Source organism: Harpia harpyja, chromosome 8, assembly GCF_026419915.1.
Source record: "Harpia harpyja isolate bHarHar1 chromosome 8, bHarHar1 primary haplotype, whole genome shotgun sequence".
Classification (NCBI taxonomy): domain Eukaryota; kingdom Metazoa; phylum Chordata; class Aves; order Accipitriformes; family Accipitridae; genus Harpia; species Harpia harpyja.
In genome coordinates, this window is record NC_068947.1 from 51,897,652 (window position 1) to 51,920,141 (window position 22,490).

Consider the following 22,490-nt stretch of genomic DNA (forward strand, 5'->3'; position numbering starts at 1 on the left):
AGCCTATTTTACTAATGAACGTGTCGTCTTCGGGTTTTGCTTTCAGCCCCATCGCTGCTTTTGTGTCCCCGTTCTCCTTAATGTTTATTACGGGCTCGTGGTAGCGTTTCTGGGCTGCTCTGTGGTTTTACTGGACGTACTCATACTGGACATGTTCATAAGTACGGCTCCGCGCTTGCAACATTTACTTCTTGTTAAAGCCAGCAAAAGCGACCCAATATCTAAGGGAGGAATAGAAAGTGCAAACCCCCAAAGCCGAAATGACAACATGGAAAAGGTTTGCGTGCAGAAAAGAACCAAAACCCCATAATTTCTCACACCCTGTGAATGGAGGCTCCACAATAATAGACTTTGTGGATTCGAAGTATCTAGGCGGGCTGGGAAACAGTAACACGCGGCGGCAAGGTAGCGAGGTGTTTCTTTGCCGCTACGTAGGGTGGGACGCAGCGAAGGTGCCCGCGTCCGTTCAGTCAGATCCCCACGGAAAACGCACCGGGATGAGGTTTCAGAGCAGCAGCGGCAGCAAGTTTGGACACCGCTGCGAGGAAAGGCGGGAAGGGTTCTGTTTTCCCAGCGAGAAACCCGCCGCCGCAGGCTCTCCCCCCGGCCTCGTCCCGGTGAAACCGGAGAAGGGGTCTACCGGGTGCACTCCTACGGCCGCGCGCCCACCGGCAGCCCCGGCGCCGGTCACCGTCACTGGCAGTACTGGCGAGGTGTGGTCCCTTTGTCTGGTGGCTTTCCGGTGGCGGATGCAGGAGCCCCCTTTGCAAACTCCGTGTTTTACAGGGAGTCCCCCTGTGGCAGATCTGTTAACGGGGAAAGCGTCTGCAGGGGAGCGCAAGGCGGCGGAGGATGCAGCCTGCAAAGTGCCGCGCGTTTTCTTCTGCCTGTCATACATTTTATTCGCGGATGATCTTCTGGCGTCGGTTAGAAACAAGCAAGCAAGCGGACGCACACAGCGCTCCACGGGATTGGAGAAGGAGCTCTGGGCTCGGAGCCTGGGAGCACTGAGTCCGTTCGACAATCCTTCCCGCTCGCTGTTTTTCACGTTTCTGTGCACCTGGGCACCCGCTAAGTAGGTGTCAAATCTGCATTCTCTGGAAGAGAGCTATCTTTTGCTTCTTTCACACAGAGAGTAACTGAAGGGCCGAGTGAGGTCACGTCAGGCTGAGCTAACACAGAGCTTTAGTTTGTAACGTATGGTCCGTACTGCACCATCTGCACGTGACGTGTTTAGATCAAGGTTACATCTGTTTAGTAAAACATCGAGAACGCCTAATGCAGAGGAGGAACGTTAACTGCTCCAAGCCTGGTTTTAATTGGATAGATCTGTGGTTTGGGCACACACTCAGGGAAAATCCGTCGTGGTTTGGGTGCTCCTGTCCCCTGGCTGTCCTCTACTGACCCACCGCAGTAGAAGTTGCTCCTCTACCGGCTGTGGCGACAGAGCAGATGTGCATGCTCGCTACCTGCTCCAGCGCGAAGTCCAGCACTCCACGGCGCGACGGCTGCAGGAGGAGGTCTGAGCTAAGGAAGCCGGTCCGACCTCAGCGGCCGTGCTTGGACCCCAGCGGGGCATCCCGTTTTTCAGGGCCTGCCTGCTCTGCCAGCAGCCGTGTCCTCCTCTCCCCTGCATGCCCTCCTTCCTCTCCTCCCGTCCTCCTCAGCCCCCACAGCAGCTCCCGTGCCGTGCAGCCTTCCCCCTCTTGCACCTTTCACGGAGAAACGGGGCAACGGCTACGGCTGGGCTGCTGCCCCGGGGAGCAGGAGCCATATTTCTGCGGGGGCAATAGCCGCCGCTCAGCGCTTGCGAGCTGCAAGCGGGCACAGGAGGGGCGTTAGTGTCCCGGGCAGCGAGCCACGCCAGCCCGCGGGCTCTCAGTTTGATTGCACTAAGTGAACAGGTGCCTCATCCTTTACTTTAAGAACTCACCAAATGTAATTATACCACTTGAAAATGGTCCATCTTAGGTGAGGCTTGAACATGTCCACATTAGCCGTTTTTAGAGGTGTAACGAGACTGTTTTTAAATGATTTACACTGGTGACACTGCTAACAGACCAACCATCATTTGACAAACTCCAGGTTTCAGGTTTGCCCTTCTCTCTTTCCAAAGAAATATTGCAGGCTTTGTGTGTGAAGTAGCTGTTTCCAGCTATCAGGCCTCATTTCTCCATCTGCCTCACAATTCGGACAAAAGCTTCTGAGAAGGCATGACCTACGGCAAAGCAAGTGCTGTATTCCTGCCTTATTCTGAAGCTGCTAGGGACAGCGATGTGACTGATCCCAGAGTGGCGAGTTCAAGCTGCAGATTTTTGCAAGGAGAAAGTTACCAGCAGAGCTGGAATTAGGCTGTCTGGGCATTCCCGCTGTAAACCGTTCAGTTGCTTATAACTTTTACGATTGGAGTTGAAATTTTCCATTCTGGCTGTCTGCCTACACCTGATTCTTTATAATTTTTTTTTTTTTCTTTTTAAATATGGCTTCAGCCTGAACATTTAATCTACTCAGGGAAAAAAAAAGCAGAGAAAAACATTTTGGTTTAGACCGTTAAAGTGTAGGTTAAAATGAACAGCCCTTTGCTACGAACAACTCCATGAATGAACATCCTCATCCACTCCCTTTCCAGACTCCTTGGTAATGTCACAGAGACCGAACCAAATGAATGAAGACTCATCTGTTTTGAAGTCTTTGGTTAACAAATCCTACACTTTTTTGGGGGGGGGGGAAGTTAGCGAACCAGATAGAAACCTCTTGATGTAAAAAAGGGCAAGGTGCTCCCAAGGTCTGTGCTGTACCTCTTCCTAATTCCTACATGCTCTGCCCGCTTCCCCTTACAATTACCGTACCTGCCCTCCACACTGGCTTATTGCCCAGGCTGTAAGGGGTTTCACCAGAATTGCTGATGGGGCAGGTGACTGGGATGCCAGAGCTGGATGGGGTCCATCCAAAATCTGCTGGAGGCTGTGATTCTTCATTACCCATCCTCTTCAAAAACCGTGATGCCATGGAGGATAAAGTGGGACAAGCTGAGAGGGACCGAGCCCTACAAGGTGTGCCATTCCCAGACATGTTTCTCTCTCTCCAGCAACACCTGATATGTTTGCTGACAGATGCAGTCACCTAAACTTGAAGTAGAAACAAGGATGGCATTAAGAAACCCCCCCAGAGCTGCACATAGGAACAATGTCTGACGTTAAAGTTGGTCTTCAAGTCTTTCTGTTATCATCTTCTTTAAACTGGTTCTTTTGTCAACAGCTGAATAAAATCCACCAGCCAGCCAAAACAAGGATATTGTACCTTACCAAGCTTCCATGCAGTAGTTGTGTGTAGAGACAAGTGGAATCTCTCTTTCTGTAATTTGACCCCTTTTATGGATGCTCAGGCTTTTTTTTTTTTTCTTTCTTCCACTTCCCCCTTCCGAGAAGCAGTGGGAGCAACAAAATATAAGAAAGAGATGCTGACTTTCCTTGACCATCTCTCTCTTCAAAACTGTAGCCTGGGAATCACTCCCCAAGCTATTTGGGGAATGAACTTGAGCTGGATTTGATGCAGGTTTGGTGCAGGATGAGGAGTATTAACTGGCACTCGTGAGCTACATGAGATGGGGAAGCTGCAAGCTCCAAGTGGCTGCAGGTTCAGGCACAAGCAAAGCCCCATCCCAGACTCCAAAAGCATCCATCACTGTGGCACGTGTCCAAAGAGCCGAGACAAAAGGCCGTTCTGGACGTTTTCCCTGGCATCCAAGCACAGAGACGGTGCTATGAAGATCCTGCGTTATTGGTAGGGTCGCTGTGCTGTCAGTGTCTCAAAGTGTTCCTCTGGTGAGGAGGAGCACAAGCATCTTCTCCGGTAGGTCTCAGAGCCTTTCTTGTTCACTTCAGGCTTTGTTGCAGTGCAGTGCCTGACGTCTCACAGGCAACCCTGGCAATTTGAACTATAAAGCAGGACAACCACCCTCCACAGCACTCAGCCGCTAACGGGAACTCTGCACGGGGAAGAGCTGTCTGTCGGACTCTGAGACGCCCACCCACCACCCCACTCAGCCCGACAGGCAGGAAAAGCGATACAAAGCTCAGACGGATCAAACCATCAGCGCTGAGGAGGTTATTTCTCAGGACCACTAACGCCATCTCCATGCTAAACCCACGCCACTAGGAAAGACCTTTTTTTTAAAATTATTTTTTAAATTGGTGAAGGCTACCCCCTATAGAGGGCTACAGAATTCACCCCGACAGAAAGAGAAGTGGTGGAAAAGGCAGGCACAATCAGCTTCATCTCATGTTTTGGTGTCCCTGGGAAGTTGCTCTCCCAGCTTAATTATGGTTTTGGTGCAAAGTGCCTCAGGTTTTTGGAAGAGAGTAGTTTTTCTTAGTACTTTCAGACTGCATGTCTAGAAAATGACATGAGGAAGGACAGCATGGAGGGAACAGAGTAGCACAGGGTCAGGTTTGAAGAAAGCAAAACGGAGAATTCTGTGTACGACAGGGCCTTCTCAAGCTTCAAAAATAGCTCAAGTGATGAGCCTGACCATTTCCCTCTGAAGCACTGATGTCACCCTGCCTGTGGCAATGATCTACTTATCAGATTGATGATATATTGCCACTGGCAGTTACTCCGAAACAGTTAAAGTCAATAAATACCATTTCTAAATTAAGTAACCAGAGAATTTTCCTATTGCTTCTCCTATATTTAATTCTTCCTTGTCCAGTAAGTCACGGTGTCTCACCCACTGGCTTTCCTTTCCCTCGCCATTAGAAAGTACAAAGTGCAGAATGACAGAATGACCCGTGTCACCTTTCTGTCTGTCTTACTCTTTTACTTTCTAAATTTCTCATTCATATTACCTCTGAACTAAGATGGCATTTCCCCCCCGGTTGCTTATAGCCGTGGGCTCTTTGGCTAGGTAATAAACTTCGTGCAACCAACTGCCAGATCTCACTGGTATTTTTCTATCACTGTGTTTCTTCCCAGTTCCCCACATCACTTCCCTCCTCTGGAGGCAGGTCCTTTTGGAGCACCAAGCGTGTGTGTTGGTGGTTCAGGTTACGCTCCAGATGCGCACATAAGGCAACCAGGTCACGAAGACAACCTCCGATTCCCAGGCCAGCAACTAATGCCTCGCTACCCATTGCAACGTACCCCAAAACCGAGCCAGCTTGTGGCAGCGCCGGTCCTTTCCCTGCTCACAAATTGTCACCAATAATTTCGGCAAGTGCTAACGAAGCACCCTTACTATGGCTGCAGGAGTCTCTCGCATGTCTCCCGGATTAAGGTCGCCCATAGCACCCAGATTCAGGTCTCCCATAGCATCCCCCCCGCCCCGGCCGCCCCTTCAGCTCCGCAGCCTGCCGGGCACACAGCGATGCTTTCAGCAGCTGCACAGCAGCGACTGCTGTCCCTAAGCCATAGCAGCATGTTTCCCCAACACTTCTTTTTTTTTTTTAACCTCCCTGTCCCCTCTGAATAGGCCCTAACCGGGGGATTCGAGCGCTGCAATCATGCAAATCGTCCCACTGGGTTTTTTGTAATGCTAATTATATCAAATGCATGCTCGTCAATGAGAACGTCTAATTCCCCTTGCTCATTATCTAGATGTTGCACACTGATATAGAACCATCTGAAAAAATTAATCTCCTCGCAACACAGTGTTTGTGAACCCCTTGCCGCCACCCTTGCCGCCCCTGCCTCTGCCCCAGAGCCCCCAGGTGATACTGGGCATCAGCACATGCACCAAATTGTCCCCCAAAGCCACCAATCCTTTGCCCCTTCTTGCAAAGGCTCTCGGCTTGAGACTTTGGCCTTTGATTCGCAGAATTGCTTAGGTCTTGTATTTGTGACTGAAATCAGTCAGAGCGACACAAAGAATGTATATGTGCTATATAGCACTCTGAAAAGTGACATCCAAAGTAATGCAGAACATACATTTCAGCTGCTGTTTCCTGCCTATAAAATAGTAATAATACCATATCGGCTTATGGGCCTCTTGTGAAAGAAGTTAATTCAAATTTATGAAGCTGTTGGATGCAGGGATGATAAATACTACAGAAAAGCATGAGAAGATCAGTAGCCCCGTTTGCAGAATGGAGTTCGGCTATGTGCGTGCAGTAAATAGCTGATGGATTTGTATACTGCATGTGGGGGAAAAAAAAAAAGAAGAAAAATAGCAAATAGCTACTTTTTTTTTCTCTTTCTGAGTGGTGTTCTTCCTACGCGGGGAACAAAGAAGGGACTTTGTGGGGAAAACAATCTGTCATTGCGTAACCAAGGACAACCGTGACACCTATGCACAAGGAGCCCACAAGGAGAAAACTAAGTCTGGCATTTCTGAACCCAAAGTGCAGGGCTTCGAAACCTTTTTTTTGGGGGGGGGGGGGGGGTTCATTTATGGCAGCGCTCCCTAAATGTGCGAGTTCAGCATTTGCCAGGCTCTGATCAGGTAAAACCCTCACGGAAGACGCTGCCCTGCGTGATGGGCGAGATGACTTTCAAATCCTTTTATTGGTGTTGCTTCTCTCTTCTTCACCTCGTACTGGGGTGTTGCTGTCCTGACCGCAAAATTAACTCCCCTTCTCCCCCCGCTCCCGGGCAAGAAGCACTCACACCTTTACTTCCTTCTGGTTTACAGCTTCTTCCCTTTATTACCAATTTTTTTTTTTTTTAAATTGCTTTTCCCCAAAGGCTGAGAGGAGGACAGAACGAGAAATAGAGCCGTGCCCTGCTGCACGATAACGCAGGGCAATTAGCCTTGATGGCCGCAATCCTGGCGACGAGCCTCCCGGCTGGCAGCCACTACCCCCCCCCGGGGGACACTGGGTGTCCCCCCCCGACCCCAGCCCGCCCGGGGAGGCCGGGTACCCGCCCCCCCCCCCCCCCCCAGTAAAACCAGTTCCTGCGCCCTCAGGGTCCCCGCTCCCTTACGGCTACACCTCGGAGGGGGCCGGTGCTGCGGGGAGCTGACCCCCCCCCCCCGATCCTCCTTCCCCTTCGGCCGTCTAACGGGAGCCCCCCCCAATCTTCTCTCCGTCCCCCCCCCCGGCTGGACCCCGAGTCCCGCGGCCGCCGCCGGGGGCCGCTGTTGGCCGCGGAGAACGCGAGTGGGGCGGGAGCGGCGGGGCGGGGGGGGAGCCGTGTATATATATATATATTGGTTTGGATTCGGACATTCTTTTGTTGTTTCAGATTAAAAAAAAAAAAACAAACCAACCCGAAAGAGAAAGCCAACGGTAAAGTTGGTCACAACGACGTTTTTCGCCGCAAAACGTGCTTTGGGGTGAAAGCGCTCCTCTCGTTTCAGCTCGCCCCGGCTAACGGCTGGCTGGGGGGGGTTCGCCCACGCAGGCACTCCTGGAAGGCAAGGGGTAAGAGACGGCCACCCTGCAGGAATCCCTCTGAAGCCGGGACAGGCTGCTCCAGGTTTGGTCCTGTCATCTCTGTCCATTCCTGATGCGGCGACAGGTTGCTTTATAACCCAGTGATGTCTGTACTGGTTTTCTCCTCCCCCCCCCCCCCATCTTTTTTCTTTTTTTTTTCCGGCCAGAGTCAGAAAAGGTCTTTCATCATCACTTTGTGGTGAAAAGTTTGATCCTTTCCCTCCACCCCTTCCCCTCCCGGAGAAAAGTACTTTCTTGTTCCCTTGTATTTCAGGGACTGAAGCGGAGAGTGACTGCCTGCGCTTCAGGCGGTAGTATTTGCAGGGCAGGGAGGTTTTACAGCTGGCACGGAAGACTAGATCACCGCTGCCTTGTCACTGTTACTAGCTGAGTGAACTAGGTTAAAGCAGTGATAGCTATGTCTGGCTCCCAAATATCCTCAAACAAAACCAGCAGCATAGCAGGTTCTTCAGTGATATGACGCTATTTCTTCTTATTTTGCTTGGGACCCCTTAGAGACCGCTATCTCGCCGTGCAAGGTGCTACGCAACCCAAACAAAAAATGATCCACGCCCAAAGATCTCTTCGAGTGTAAGAGCAGAGACAACGGATGACATGGAAATGTGGGAAACCGCAAGGAAACCCTGAGATGATTTTGGTCAGCAGGACGTACAGCGGTATCAGCGCAGCAGCAGCCTGGCCTCTGCCGAGATTCTGTTAGCATTGCAGAACACAAGACTTTGAAAGAAAGGCTTCAAAAGCAACTCATGAAACGCAAAGCTGAGACTGACCGCTCTCAGTCACAGGATCAAGGACTTGGGCTGCAGCTGGAAGGCAGGCAGGGTACACAAAGTATAATCCAAGCGAGAACAACTCTAAGAGGGAATGATAATGAAGAAGCTGGAAAAATGCTTGGGATATCCGATCAGCATCTAAACCACAAGGTCAGGGAATCATACAATTATTTAGGTTGGAAGGACCTCTGGAGGACATCTGTTTCAACTCTCAGCGACTGGGGGTGAGGGGGAATAACCTCCCGAGCTCAAAGCAGGCACAGCTTAAGTTGCTCAGGGCGTTTGTAATCCAAAATACGTGTTTCGTTGGAGGGATACATCAAGCGGTGGGAGGCATACAGCCAGTACGTGGTGGAAGGAATACAAGCAGTAATAAAAACAATTTGAAGGTTAAGTCTGGCTTGTTCTGGGACTTCTGAAACATCTTTTCAAGCTGACTTACAGAACACAGAGCGTCAGTGGGTTTCTAGAAAGTGTAAAATACATTTAAGATCACGATTAATAGTCATAACAATATGTTTCGATATCATCCAAATAAGGCACCATTTCCAGAAGTGACTGGCATGTCTGTTCTGGAAGCCAAAAGACTTGAAATCCTAATGTATTTATGCATTTTTGCAGATACCCTGTCTGATCCATATAGAATAAGCATTCTGTGCTCCTTTGCCATCTCTCTGACCTTTCACTTGTTTAGTCTTACTTGATAGGAAGACATTTGTTTGATGTTCACATCTGTGAATGACACAAGTGCAGGGAAGCAGCAAATGGCATCTTTTACCCCTGACATACTTAGCAGGAATACTAATTCAAGAATGATCGCAGTAGGACGTAGAGGGTCAATTATAGAAGTTGAAAAGGCTTTGCTCAGCTTATATTCTCATTTAACTTTCCTTTCTTGAATACCATTGCTTTACGTAGTTTGTTCCTGTTGTTTTAAACACAGGCTTTAAAGTGGTTCCATTTTGTAGCAATTGGTGTTGTTGGACACCATCATACCCTAGGACTTTCAGATTTGTTTGTTTGGCTTTTTTTATACATACTTGTTAAACAGAAGCTATAAAGCAAGATAGGGTGAGTGACTCATTTCACTGACAGACAGTACATGCATGTTCTCTTCTTTATCACCGCGTGATGGAATAAAACATTCGGGCTAACAAAGGCAAAAACGCAGAAGCAGAAGACCTAGCGAACACTGATTCTCTCTGGCAGACATGAAAAATATCCAAAATCCCCTCCAGAATCTAAAGCGATTAAATTTGACTAGAATCCTCAAAAATGAAACAAAACCAATGCAAGCTGAAACAGACTGAAAACCCAAAGGACAAAATGCAACAGCACACACTGGGCACACCATTGCCTATATATAACAATTAAGGAAAGCCTTCAGAAACCCAAAGTCAGGAACTTTTCTGCTGTGTGTGGCATGACCAGTAGCCCCCATTATTGTTAAACTGGTTGATGCGATTCATTAAGAGATGAGCTTTTCAGTTATTTATAATTTTGTCAAAATATTTGAGCTAAAATTTTCTCTGCTGGAGGTGGAATATTTATAAAATGTTCCAGGTAAAAATAGTTCTGCTATTTTCAGGAATTAAACTATAAGAAAAGATGATGTTTTCTGATGTTCTTTTTGAGAAGTTCTGTGCTGTGTTTTGGCGGGGGGGGAGGAGCAGCCTCTTCCAAAAGAGTGGTGTCCCCCACCTGACATTTCATTCATGCTTGCCAAGAGAAGATGGGGCCAGACTCTGCTCGCAGTGGTCCCTGCGAAAGCACAAGAGGCAACAGCCAGAACTTGCAACAAGGGAAATTCCCGCAGAGCATTAGGAAAAGCCTCTCCCCAGGGCATGTTTCAGCACCGGCTGTGCTGGGCTGTGCGTGCCCTGAGAGAGGCTGAGGAATCTCCGTCTTTGGAGGTGCTCAGCAGACACCTGGATGAGGCCCTGACCAACCTGAACTAGCGCGGGGTCCTGAGTGCGTCCTCCCCGCTCCTGGGGCTTTGGCTGTGTGAGCTCGGGGCTGGGTCAGAGGCAGGGCAGTTGGGGCTGCCCCTTCCCTCTGGTGACTTTGGGGAGAGTTTTCAGAAAGCTCTGCTGGAGCCTCAGCCAGGGCTGATCCCCTGCCCTGGGAGCTGCTTTTAAGCTGGTGCTCTGGCCCTTGCCTCCTGCCTGAGCAGTCTTGCCCGTGCCCGGCCGCGCACTGTGTCGATCTAGACCCATGGATAGGCTTCTTGGCTTGACCCAAGACCTGCCTTGTCACGACGGACTTGTCTGGCAATCGCCGGACTGTGGCTCACCCCGGTTACTGCCTCCAGACCTGACCCTGATGCTGACTTGACTTCTTAGTTTAACCTTGGACCTGCCTCGTCACCACAGGCTTGTCTGGCAATCTAGATTCTCGGCTGAACCCGGCTGTCATCGCTGTACCTGCCTTGCTACCCCTTGCTGGGGAAGCCCTTTCCTCTGCCTGCCTTGTCACCACGGCTGGCTCTCGGCTGCCGTTCCTTTAGGGAGCAGCCAGCCCTCACGGACCCCAACAGCCTGCTGTGAGCAGGGAGTTGGGGTAGAGACCTCCAGAGGTCCCTTCCTACCCAAATCTTTCTGTGAATTTATGACAGTGCTCTAGCCAAGTTAAGAGGAAAGAAAAATTCGACTTCTCTGGGCAGGGAGGAAAACATAGCGGCGAAGGCTCTAGGTGCTCAGGTGCATGGCGTATTAGATCTGGGGAAGGGAGAAAGGACCAGAGGAACAGGGACAAGGAAAGGGGTCTAGGAAATAGGAAGGTAGAGGAAGATGCGGAAATGGACAGCAGTGCAGCTGCTGTAATATCGCTCCACTACCCCGTAAATCCCGGAACAAAGGGCAACATCAGACCCTAGCAGAAGGTATGCACACAGCTCTGCTTCCTCTGCAGCTGCACTGTGTCACAAATGACTCACATTCACATGGCAGTCCTGAATTTTCAAAATAGAAATACCTACTGCCCCGCAAGCCCTCCTCCACCTTTCTCACTGCATGTCTCAGACACAATTAAATGTCCTTCATCTGCAGGCGTATTTCAAGGCTGGTCTGCTGGTGATGCACGGGTCGAGAAAGGGGACAGAGCTGGACTACCTGGGGTGTGTGTCTCCCAAGGCAGCCTGTGACACAGGGATCTCTCTGTGGAGAGGCTCATCATCTTCTACAGGTCTTCTCGAAGACCTGCTTCTACAGTCACCTGTAGTAGAGGTCTGCAAGGGAGACTGGAAAGATGGATTTAAAACCCCGCATCGCCTAAACGGTATTGTAACACTAAACCATGATGCATTGCAATCCATTTATTCCCGTAGCCGTCATGAGGTAGGGACTTGAAATAAGATTCATTGCTCATTTAGAAGTCTAAGAACCAGGCCTTTACTCTGAACAGCATTTCTTGTCACTTTCCCTTACCATTCTTTTAACATTTTCCAAAAAATTCAAATACACCCTAATGGACCCACTCTGGGATAGCCCGAGTCCTGCTGGAAGCCACAGAGGGGCTGTTTTGCAGTGCAAGTGGAAAGGCAACCCTTGGTCACTAGCAGGAGTGCATAACTGGGGGTTCTGGCACTGCCGGTGTACAGCTCGATCTCTCGCTGCTGGGGAGATTTATAGGGTTTTCCCATACAGTGCGGGCTGAAAAAGCATGTACAAACAGTGCAAGCAAATATATTTCACCGCAGCCTCATTCTGTGACATCATTTCTTTTTAACAGTGCGAATCACTCAGACCTGAAATCAATCACCCTGTGGCCAAGTGACAAGGAAGTCCAAAGCACTACTGTTAATGGGAGCTTCAGAAATGACGACAGTGTTGGTATCCTGTCTTTTTTTCTGGGGCCATTACGAATGTCGGGTGTATTTTTAAGTACGCTAGCGTTTCCCAAGATGTTTTGCTTTAGGTAAATGTATAGCCATTGTGCGGCGTGTGTGTACAGCTGCACAAGCGCATTTGACATACCTCCTAAAGGTTGTTTTGCTAAGGTCTGTGACTTACTATACAATTAGGAACCTCTTTTCTGCAAGAGTACTAAACACTCAGCTATTCTCCTTGACGCCAACAAGGGTTGCTAAATACTTCAACTCTTTTGGAAAACTAAGATACTTATTTAGGTGCCCCAAGCTGGACTTAAGACTCAAATCGAAGCACCTAGTTAAAAAAAAAACCAAAGTTGTCCTCAGTCATTACGACTAAATTCACTCTGTCAGCAGTGAGTACCATAGCTGTGTTCCGATTATCCCCAGATAATCAGGAGGTGCTCAGGCAGGATGGACTTGCTATAGGAATCTATGCTGACCAGAGCTGGACGCAGTAGGTTTGCTTCAAGTCCTTGTTCCCCACTATGTTTCCTGTACCAAAAGGGTCAGGTGAGACCATATCACCAAGACACCTCCGTTTATTCAAAACAGCCTTTCATCTTTCAGCTTTGTATCATCACGTTCACCCACGTACAGTCTGCTGCGCTCCCTCAAACAGTTTGCTAAGTTACCCTGAGCTGTTTCCCACAGTCTTGCTGTAATTATTGAATGGGTGACTCTGCAACTCTGCAATGGCGTGACCTTTCTGTGGTTATATTTCCGAGTCCTCGATAGGGCCATTCAAAAATACTGCAGTAGGAAGTGATGGCAAAGATTCATTGGGACAGATGAAGTCCCCCGGTGGGAACTGTTTCCCTTTTGAGACAGCGTGGCCTCGGGTTGACTTATTGTGCACAACCTGCTTCTTAAGCGTCCCTATCTCTGAGTCCCAGGCTTGTCCCCGCCGCAGTTTCTTAAAGGTGTTACGGAAACCCTCAGTACTGAAGTAGTAGATCAAGGGGTCCAGCGTGCAGTTCATGCTGGCCAACAGCATTGTCATAATTAATACTTGGCGCACGGAGACCTGTGTTTCTTGCTCAGCCTTCACCACCCGGGCCTTTATCATCCCATAAACTGCCAGGGTAGTGTTGTAGGGCACAAAGCAAATGATGAAGATGACCAGATTGACCAAGAGGAGACGGATGGTCTTCTGCTGTCGCAGCGTCTTCGTCTGGCTGTCCTGGCAGAGCTCCTGAAAGATCCGAATCGAGCAGTATGTCACAGAGCTGAGAGGCAGGAGAAAACCCAAGATTTCAGCCAGGACGACGAGGGGGAAGAGGTTATTCTGCCACATGTTGTCACTAAAGCTTTCAAAGCACAGATAAATGGTCTGGTTCTGCACCTCGCAGTGGTTTTGCTTGTGGACTATGGCTGTGGGGATGGAGCCCATGAAGATCACAACCCAGACGATCAGGCAAAGGAGCTTGGCCACCTTGGGGCGCCGCAGATGCCGCCAGCGAAGCGGGTGGACGATGGCAGCGTAGCGATCCAGGTTGATGCACATGAGGAAGAGGCAGCTACCATACATGTTGATCTGGAAGACAGAGCCAGAGACCTGGCACAGGGTGTTACCAAAAGGCCAGTGGTGGTTGGAATAGTAGTAGAGTCGCAGCGGCAGAGGGAGCGTGAAGGTGAGGTCGCTCACGGCCAGGTTGAACATGTAGATCATCACTACAGACTTCAGGCGCAGGTAGCGGATGAATATCCATAGGGCCATCACGTTCAGCATCAAACCTGTAATGAATATCAGGATGTAGCCGGGCAGGAGGAGGTGGTGGTGGAAGCTGTAATCCTTGCATGTCTGAGACGTATTGGAAGCTGACATGCCCAGCGGGAATCAGGGGAGGGTCTCGCTGAGATGGCTGAGCCTGCTGGTGGGCTAAGGAGGCACAGAGAAAAGCACTGAGAGAAGTCATTCCCCTCTAAGAAGCGACAGGCAGGTCATTCCCCTCATTTGCAGCTGGGAGGTGGATGGGCACATCTCTCTCTTGACTGGTGCTGCTTTGGACTGCTGGTCCGCGGTCATCTGGCAGGGGTGTGATGTAGTCACCTAGAGTCAGCTTCTGCCTCTGGTTCAGCAATTCTTGCCGGTGGTTATGGGGATGCTGATGCGATGGAGGGTCATTGCCAGTTGTCGGCACAATTCCTGGTCAGAGTGGAAGACCAAGACAGAAGAGTTTAAGTTAGAGGAGGAAATCTCTTGAAATGTTAAAATCCCACCATGGTGGCTTCTGCAGCAAGAGCTCACAAAGAAACCAGAAGACTAAGAAAAATGGACAGTAGAAAAGTGAGTAATTATATGGCAGAAGAAGCCAGAGCACAGAGGAGGTAATTGTTGTACAGAATCATTTATCGCTCAGCCCCAGAAAATGCACGTTGCTTTGATCACTGCTGGAAGCACATGTATACAAGAAAGGGACAGCACAAGAGCACAGAGGGGAAGTAGTCAAGCCAGCTCCAGAAAAAGAAAGAGAGAGAGAGAAAAAGAAAAAGAAGAGAGCAAGCGTTTTGAGGGAAAAATGCTGACTGGAAGGAACTTAAATAAAAACTGCGTAGTATTGTTTTATATCAGAGAAGCAGGACTTTGTACATCCATTGCAGATAAAAAGAATTATACTACAGTTAGACTTGACTCCACCCTAGCTCCTTTTCCTCGGTGAAACAACCCACACATACCCGAGTCCCAGCTAGTTGGAATTCCTTACGTTTCTTCCATTCATACAGTTCCTTTAGTGTTCTCACCTGCATGGGACCAGTGGTATTTATTTGGATTGCATGTCCTCAGATCATTTTCCCACTTACAACACCGTAAAGCATGTCGCAGCCCATGTCCCACGAACACCGAGCAGCACAGCCAGGTAAGGGAGCACACAGTAAAGAAGGAAGGGCCATGGGATTCGTGTGGACAAACATACCTGTGACTCCAAAGTAGTGTGAGGCTGGTAACCACTTTAGATACTAATGGTAGCACTGTCCTGCCAAACATTGATCAACTGAGTGAGTCCAGTGGAAGGCCACCAAAATGGTCTGGGGGCTGGAGCACGTGCCCCGAGAGGAGATGCTGAGAGAACTGGTCTTGTTCTGCTGGAGAAGAGAAGGCTCCAGGGGATATAATAGCAGCCTCCCTGTGTTATGTTTGCATGGCAATGTTTTGGTAGCGGCGGGGCTGCAGGGGTGGCTTCTGTGAGAAGATGTCAGAAGCTTCCCCTGTGTCCGATGGAGCCAATGCCAGCCGGCTCCAAGTTGGACCCGCCGCTGGCCAAGTCCGAGCCCATCAGCGATGGTGGTAGCGCCTCTGGGAGAACAGATTTAAGAGGGGGATAAAACCTGCTGTGCAATAGCAGCTGGAAGAGAAAGGAGTGAGAATATGTGAAAGAAATCCCTGTGCAGACATCAGGGTCAGTGAAGAAGGAGGGGGAGGAGGTGCGCCGGAGGAGGCTGATGCCCCTACAGCCCATGGTGAGACGGCAGGCTGTCCCCCTGCAGCCCGTGGAGGTCCACGGTGGAGCAGATCTCCACCTGCGGTCCGTGGAGGACCCCACGCCGGAGCAGGGGGATGCCCGAAGGAGGCTGTGACCCCATGGGAAGCCCGCGCTGGAGCAGGCTCCTGGCAGGACCTGTGGCCCCATGGAGAGAGGAGCCCACGCAGGAGCAGGTTTGCTGGCAGGACTTGTGACCCTGTGGGAGACCCACGCTGGAGCAGTCTGTGCCTGAAGGACTGCAGCCCGGGGAAGGGAGCCACGCTGGAGCAGTTCATGAAGAACTGCAGCCCGTGGGAAGGACTCACATTGGAGAAGTTTGTGGAGGACTCTGTCCTGTGGGAGGGACCCCACGCTGGAGCAGGGCAAGAGTGTGAGGAGGAAGGAGCGGCAGAGAGAATCTGTGACAAACTGACCGCCACAGGTTGTCGAGTCTCCATCTTTGGAAGTTTTCAAGACCAGACTCTGTAAAGTTCAGAGTGACCTCATCTGATCTGCTAGTTGACACTGCTTTGAGTGGGAGGTTGGGCTAGAGACTGCCTTAATTATGCTGTGATCCTAAAATTAGACATCTGCTCTCAAAGCTGTCACGGTGGAGTAGGGGTTGGGAAGTATGACACGGTTCCCCACAGCTGTTTGCAGGGGTTAGATAGACACTCCCTCACAGAGCCCACATAGATTGTGCTTTACTTCAAAAGGAAAGTAGAATTTTCTGTCTAGAGGAAATCTTTATGTAAGGTTGATACTACTGTAAGAGGAAGCTACTCAGCAACTTGACAGGCATGACAAGCGTGTCAGATCTCCTGGATGGCATTGTGGGGCAACGCACAGATCTAGAGGGAGGATCTATTAAAGACAGAAGCGTGTGCTGACCTCACAGGTAGGAAGAGATTCATTCTGGCACCAATATGTTAAACAATGAAAGTGGAAGTCTAATATGAGAGCAGACAGCTGTCAATTTGCCCATTCTTTCGTGGTGTTGGGGAGGTCCACCACCAAGACAGGTTTCTTAGAGGAACTTCTATTGGTTTGTCAAGCTGTTCTGAGTGGATTTCACCCTCCTTGGTGGATGAAAACTTTGTGTGAAGACTTGCATAAGTTTAAAATATAAGATAATCCAGCAAGACAAGGCAAACATGCAAGAATGTTGTTGGTTTCAAGTGAAAAGATTAAATGCCTCAAAAAATCTCAAAGAGGACATGCCGGCTTTTGCTAGAGCCAAAACCCTGCAATGACTGCAGGTTGGACCAGTGAGACCTTTGTCTTGACCGAGGCAAAGTGAGTGAGACTGAGACTCTGTGAGAGACCACGACCTGCTCTAACACGTGTGCCCAGACCAGCCAGGTGTCAGGTGAAGGTGACTTGTCTCCACAGACAAGCTATTTTTATCAAAAGGTGTTCAATAAACACCTCTAGAGAATATAATACGTAAGCACAGTCCACACTGTGTGAGATCAGTGGTCTATCTGCAATTCGTATTCCATCTCAAATCATGGATGGTGAAGGGATAATGTAAGAACAGTGCAATCATGTAGTTATGCTCCCTCAAGTTCTTTTCCTGCTTCCAGCCTATTTTAGCCCAGGCATTTCCCAAGCCAGAGGTGACCTATTTGTATTCAGTAGTCCTCGGGGAACTTTTCCTTCATGACTTTTTCCAGTTGCTTTTTGAGTCGATGTACAATTTACCATCTACAACAACATCTGGTGCCAGGAGTGTCAATGAGTTCCACAGCTTAATCGCATCTCAGGTGGAGAACCACTTCCTTGTACTAATTTTTGAATCACCACCTGCTGGATTCAGTTCAGTGCTGGAAGACAAAGTGGAAAAAACATACCTGTTCACCTTCACCTTATCACTGATGACTTTATAAACATCTATCATATTCCCCCTCAGTAACCTTTTTTTTTTTTTTGAGGCTAAAGGGTCCTTGTCTTCATAGTTGTTCCTCACAGAGGAGCTGTTCTGTGCTTTTGAATGTCCTTATTGCCCTCCCCAGCACCTTTCCACTTCTGCTACAGCCTTTGTGAGCCCTGCAGTGGGGTGCTCAAAATCCACACAATGTTGATAATGTGGATGCACTGAGCTGAGTAGGCGTAGATCTCATTTGCAAGAGGTAATGGTCAGTTCAGTTGTTTGATTTTTCTCATCACTGCTAGATGAAATTTCAGCTGTTATTTTAACGCCAGTCACTCACACTTCTCTTAATCTCTGCAGTTCTTCACAACCAACCCTCATCTTTTCTAACTTGAATAATTTTGTCTCCAACAGATTTGTTATTTTATTATTCATCCCTCATGAATAAGTCAAACAGTCCAAGCCCCAACACTGGTGTCTTATAACTCCACTGAGAAAACCAACCATTTACCCGCATTCTCTGTCTTGTCTTTTAGGCACCTTTTAGCCAGGTAGACACCTTTCCGCTGAATTTCTTTAAGCACCATTGGTGCAAGCCCTTTTGAAAGCCTTTTAGAAATCAACATGGGCCACTGTTCACTTGCTTGTTGACTCCTTCAAAGAAGGACTAAGAGACACAGCATCCCTTTATAAAAGCCATGATGACTCTTCCCCAGTAATTAGATGTGACTGCATGCCAATTGATTTTTTCCTTTATTATAGCTTCTACTAATTTGTTCAGCACAGACAACAAGCTCCCTGGTCTGGAATCCCCCAAGAGCCTTTTCTCAAATTGTGTCTGCTAGTGAGCCTTTAAAAGCAGTTTTAAGCTGCCATAAAGAGAATTTCTGCTGTGGAAATCTCTCAGGCTTTCCTGCCATCAACATCAGTGCAAGAAATCTGTTTAGTTTTTTGCCCATCATCACCTTTTCATTTTTTCTGAGTGGTCTTTCCTGACATACTAGCCCTTCAGCCTTCGAGACATCAAACAGCAGACTTCTAAACTGGCAGCAAAGATCACTGGGACTGGAAAATAGATTGGGTTTTTTTGAGGGGATTTTTTGGGGTGAGTGGATTGAAACACAGAAGTAAGAATCTGCTAACGGTGGTGTTATTGAAGCTAAGCTGATAGTCTCAAATTTGATGCTACAGATACTGTAATCAAGATCTCAGAGACCTGTAATGAGATGCGTACATGCACGGTCCTTGGAAGCTGTGGGAACGGAGCGTTTCTCTGCAGAGCTCTGAAGATACTGTTTTGACTGTCCCTCGCTGAAGAGGAAAGCTACAGGTAAAGCAGGCTGGTAGCAGGGAGACAGAAGAGCTGAAACTGGTTAGATTATCCTTGTTGGCTAACGTCTGAGAGCCACAGCCCATGTTCTTTGTGGCTGCCTCTAAAAGAACTTCAAGTACGCGTTGTTCTACGCGAAAGCCGCTGACAGGTCTCAAGTTATCAGCTGCGTGAGGAGGCAGGGGTACCACAGCTGAATCGTCATCCTCCTCACGACGAGATGCTCTCTTGAAATCCTGAAGGAACTTTCTGGTTTGTGACTGACCTTATGTGGCCCAGGAGGTGAAGGAAGCATCTTTTCACCTCTCGGTGAAGACCAATATGAGCTCCTGAAGGCCATCTGCCCAGACCATGGCCTTTTCCCCAGCAGGGACTGAAAAGAGCAATTTGAACTACAGATGCTCCCTAGGCAGATACTTCTTTCTGGTTTTCAGTTGGAAAATTGATTTGTTGCTAGTGTTCTTGCTCTGGGAGGGGGGAATGACATAGACACGACACGTGCACACACACACACATGCTATGAGCACCCGCTGCAGGGATGTGGAGCTGCAGAAACTAGAAGGAAAGGAAAAAACCCAAGGAAAACACAGAAGTGAGGGAGGAAGAGGCGCTGGCATAGGTGTGCGACGGGGGCAACATCAGCTCCTGTTGCTGTCTGAGGGGAGAGGAGAACATGATGCTGGAGGACAGGCAGACAACCCTGAAAAAAACCTAGTTGAAAAGAATGCACCATCCTCCCCTCCTGTGACCACCCCACTCCCCCAAGCGCTCGGGAATTGCGCCGGTCCCTGGCTGGCGTGGGGTGCTGGACTGAGATGAGCTGGAGGTCGGGCCCAAGGTGGGCACCTCTCGACAGAGGCAGAAAAAGAGCTGCTAGGCAGGGAGGCCCCATGGGACATGCAAAACCCACGGGGATTTTGAGTTTTTTTCTTTTGGGGGGTGGGAAACCCTAGCTGAACTTGCATACAGGGGCTGGAACAGGCAGGCGTGCCCTGAGATGAGATGTGTGTCGGGCATCTCGTTGCCCGGTCCTGGGCGTCTTCTCTCCTGACGCTATCTCACCAATAGGCACTGCCTCCGAGCACCGTAAAAATGACGAAGGAGCACAGCGTGGTGGGATACAGGCTTATGCATGGGGCTGAGAAATGAGGTGGAAAAAGACAGCTAGAAAAATCTTGCTGAGTATGCTGCAGGGTCAGTGTTTCTGAGAGTGACTTATTTAAACTCTGGAGCGCTTTGGGGCTGCCCTGGGGATGAAGACAGAGAATGTGGCATTGGGGTGCAGAGCAGTGCAGCTGAAAAAGCAAACTGCACGAGCTCGCTTAGTAAATGTGAAACTAAGAGGAAATAACATGAGCACACCAAACCTCAAAAAACCCACTCAACTTTGCTTTAGAGATAGAAGGTATATTTTTTCATAAATGTGGATGCTTTTTACCTGCTGTAGGTGATATTTAAGCCCCACTTTTCACCTTTTTTATAACCAAGAAATTAGGTTATTGTGATGATTAGAACTGTGAAGGCATTAATTCAAGACTTAGGATGGCTTGTTTTTAACGATAGATACATGACATCGAAGCTGAGACCTTTGTATTTAACTCGTGGGATCTGATCACACTGCTGCTGCCTACTGCCTAGAGGTGTCTCCCCCCTTCACCTCCTGAGGGCCTCATGGAAGAGGACTTCCATCGTGGGCGCCTTGGCAAGTAAGTTCTGCAGGCTGCCTGTGCTTTTAGTACCACAGGATCCCCAAGAAAGCCTCCATTTGAATAAATACTGAGATTTACCTTGCACCTCGAGGTTCACTAGGCAACTGAAGAGGCGTAGAAGGTTCCCCCCAGTGCCCCGTGGTCAGGTCTGGCAGCACATGTGCAGCAGCTCAGGGGGACCGGTGCCCAGTGCGCCCAGACCATCCAGCTCCCCAGATGTTTCCATCTTGCTTACCTCTCTGCTGGTGAGGAGCCAAGGGTGCACGAGGGCTTGCTGGCTAGCGATCGCCGTCACTGCGGAGGTCTCGATCCGGGCACCACAGCTGCAAGGAGCTTGAATCAAAACAGAACCAGGCGGGCTCTTTGGCTACTTGTTCATCCAAATCACAGCTGTCCCCTACCGCACCATGGCTGGTTCTACGTCTGCCGTGCCGCAGTTCATCTCCCCTCCTTTCTCACTTCCTGATGTGCTTCTGGCTGGCCACAAAGCATGAACTTTGCTATCCAAAGCTGATAAGCTAAAACACATCCTATGAAAGCAAAGGTAATCACAAAAGAAGCAACACCCAGGTGTCCTTGCAACTGCAGGAGACCTGCCCTGGGTCATAGTGCCAAATACTTGCTCGTTTTCGCTCCCATGCTAACTCAGCCAACCCCAGGACTGACAGGGGAAAAATTAGAACATCCCCTCCCCAAAACATTGCCAAACAAGAGGTAGAAGTGAAATAGAGGAAGTGAGAGCAAAGTTGGTTTAATCACTAGCCAGTGCAAAGGCTGGGAGTCCTCTCAGTCCCCCCATGGGCTTGGGCGCTTTGGGGCTGAGCCCCTGCCCGGGGTCCCAGCTGTGCACTGCTGGCACGTGGCAGGGACCCAAAAAGAACCGAGCTCTGAAGAGGTGCCAGTGCCTGTGGCAGGCAAAGGCATGTTTGCCACAAATGTCAATCCCTGTCGTTCAATGCTCCAGGAGGCACGATGCTAGGAAAGTGCAAGGGCTGATTTAGCAGGACATCTGCAACCTAGCACTGCCAAGTATAGTTGGGAAGGGATCTGCCCTTCTGCAGAGCCCATCTGGCACTCTGCTGCTTCAAGTCCTGTTTCTGCTTTGCCAGTCCCAGCACACCTGGAAGAAGACACGGGTCATGGGGGACACTCCGAATCCTGCTGTTGTCCTTCCCCGGGAGCAGCTGCCCCGAGACGAAGGTGCCGTGCCTGTGGGCTCCCTCTTTCTCCTCCGTCCTTGCCCGGCTCCTCCATCTGCTGGCTGTTGCTGCTGGTGTTTGACTTTCTCACTCCCTGCCTGCCTTGTTCTGCCATCGCTGCCTTCTCATTCAGGGAGTGACATGCCAAGGGATATATGTTCCCGCTGCTCATAAATCCTTGGAGGGTACAATAGCACCCGAACTACTGATCTCACCCTGCTGCTTTTTAGTGCCTCTTTTTTTTTAACCAGACCCTCTTTCTCACTTCCTAGTTGCTGGGATCTTTGTTCTCACAGCTTTTTGTGCTTCTTCAGTTCCCATCAAGGCTCTGGTACTGATAAAGGCTTGCAGATATACCGGGGGTGGGGTGTCCTTCTTCCTTTGCAAAAGGAGTCTCTGACAGCCTCTGTGGGAAATTTCACCCCCCCCCCGTGGCCCTCGCCCTCCGCACCCGTGTGCACACACTTGGCAGCCCTGGCTTTACCGTGTGTGTCAGAAAAGGAGGACACGGTGGCACTTTTAGCCCAGGCAACGAGCCCGCGCTGCCCCGCAGCATCCCTCACCCAGCCAGGTTCACTCACCTCGCTCCGTCTCGGTGCATCAGCCCGTGAATTCTGTCTCCCCCCGCCCAGGTGGGTTCACACCTCTGCCCCTCGCTGTCTCTTGGAGGCTCAGCTCGTGGGGGAAGAGCAGCACAACCCCTGGCATTTCTTCACCGCTCTCTGAGTCGACAGCAGGTAAGACCAGATTACTGGGGGGTGTGTCGGAGGCTACACCCTGATGCTGCAGATCCCAACATGCCTGCCGCCCCGGAGTGCTGACTCCAGAAAGCAGGAGCAAGGACCCAACAGAACGAGGGATGCGGGTAGCTGGGAAGGCA

At 49.8% G+C, this 22,490-nt stretch overlaps 1 protein-coding gene across 2 annotated transcripts; it reads right to left on the minus strand.

Moving 5' to 3' along the window:
- Window positions 1-12,559: 12,559 nt before the first annotated feature.
- On the minus strand, window positions 12,560-22,417 carry LPAR5 (lysophosphatidic acid receptor 5). 2 transcript variants are annotated; one of them, XM_052794786.1, is made up of 3 exons: window positions 22,192-22,417; window positions 20,647-20,744; window positions 12,560-14,184 (listed from the first exon to the last, which is right to left on the minus strand). In XM_052794786.1, the coding sequence occupies exon 3, from the start codon at window positions 13,861-13,863 to the stop codon at window positions 12,751-12,753; it is 1,113 nt and encodes a 370-aa protein (XP_052650746.1). In that variant the 5' UTR covers window positions 13,864-14,184; window positions 20,647-20,744; window positions 22,192-22,417; the 3' UTR covers window positions 12,560-12,750. The 2 variants fall into 2 exon arrangements, with proteins under 2 accessions (XP_052650746.1, XP_052650747.1); XM_052794787.1 differs by lacking the exon at window positions 22,192-22,417 and having other exon boundaries at window positions 20,647-21,266.
- Between the last annotated feature and the right edge of the window lie 73 nt (window positions 22,418-22,490).

Bases quoted from the DNA above. Each gene is read 5' to 3' on its own strand.
- LPAR5 (XM_052794786.1), bottom strand. From the start codon at position 13,863: ATGTCAGCTTCCAATACGTCTCAGACATGCAAGGATTACAGCTTCCAC.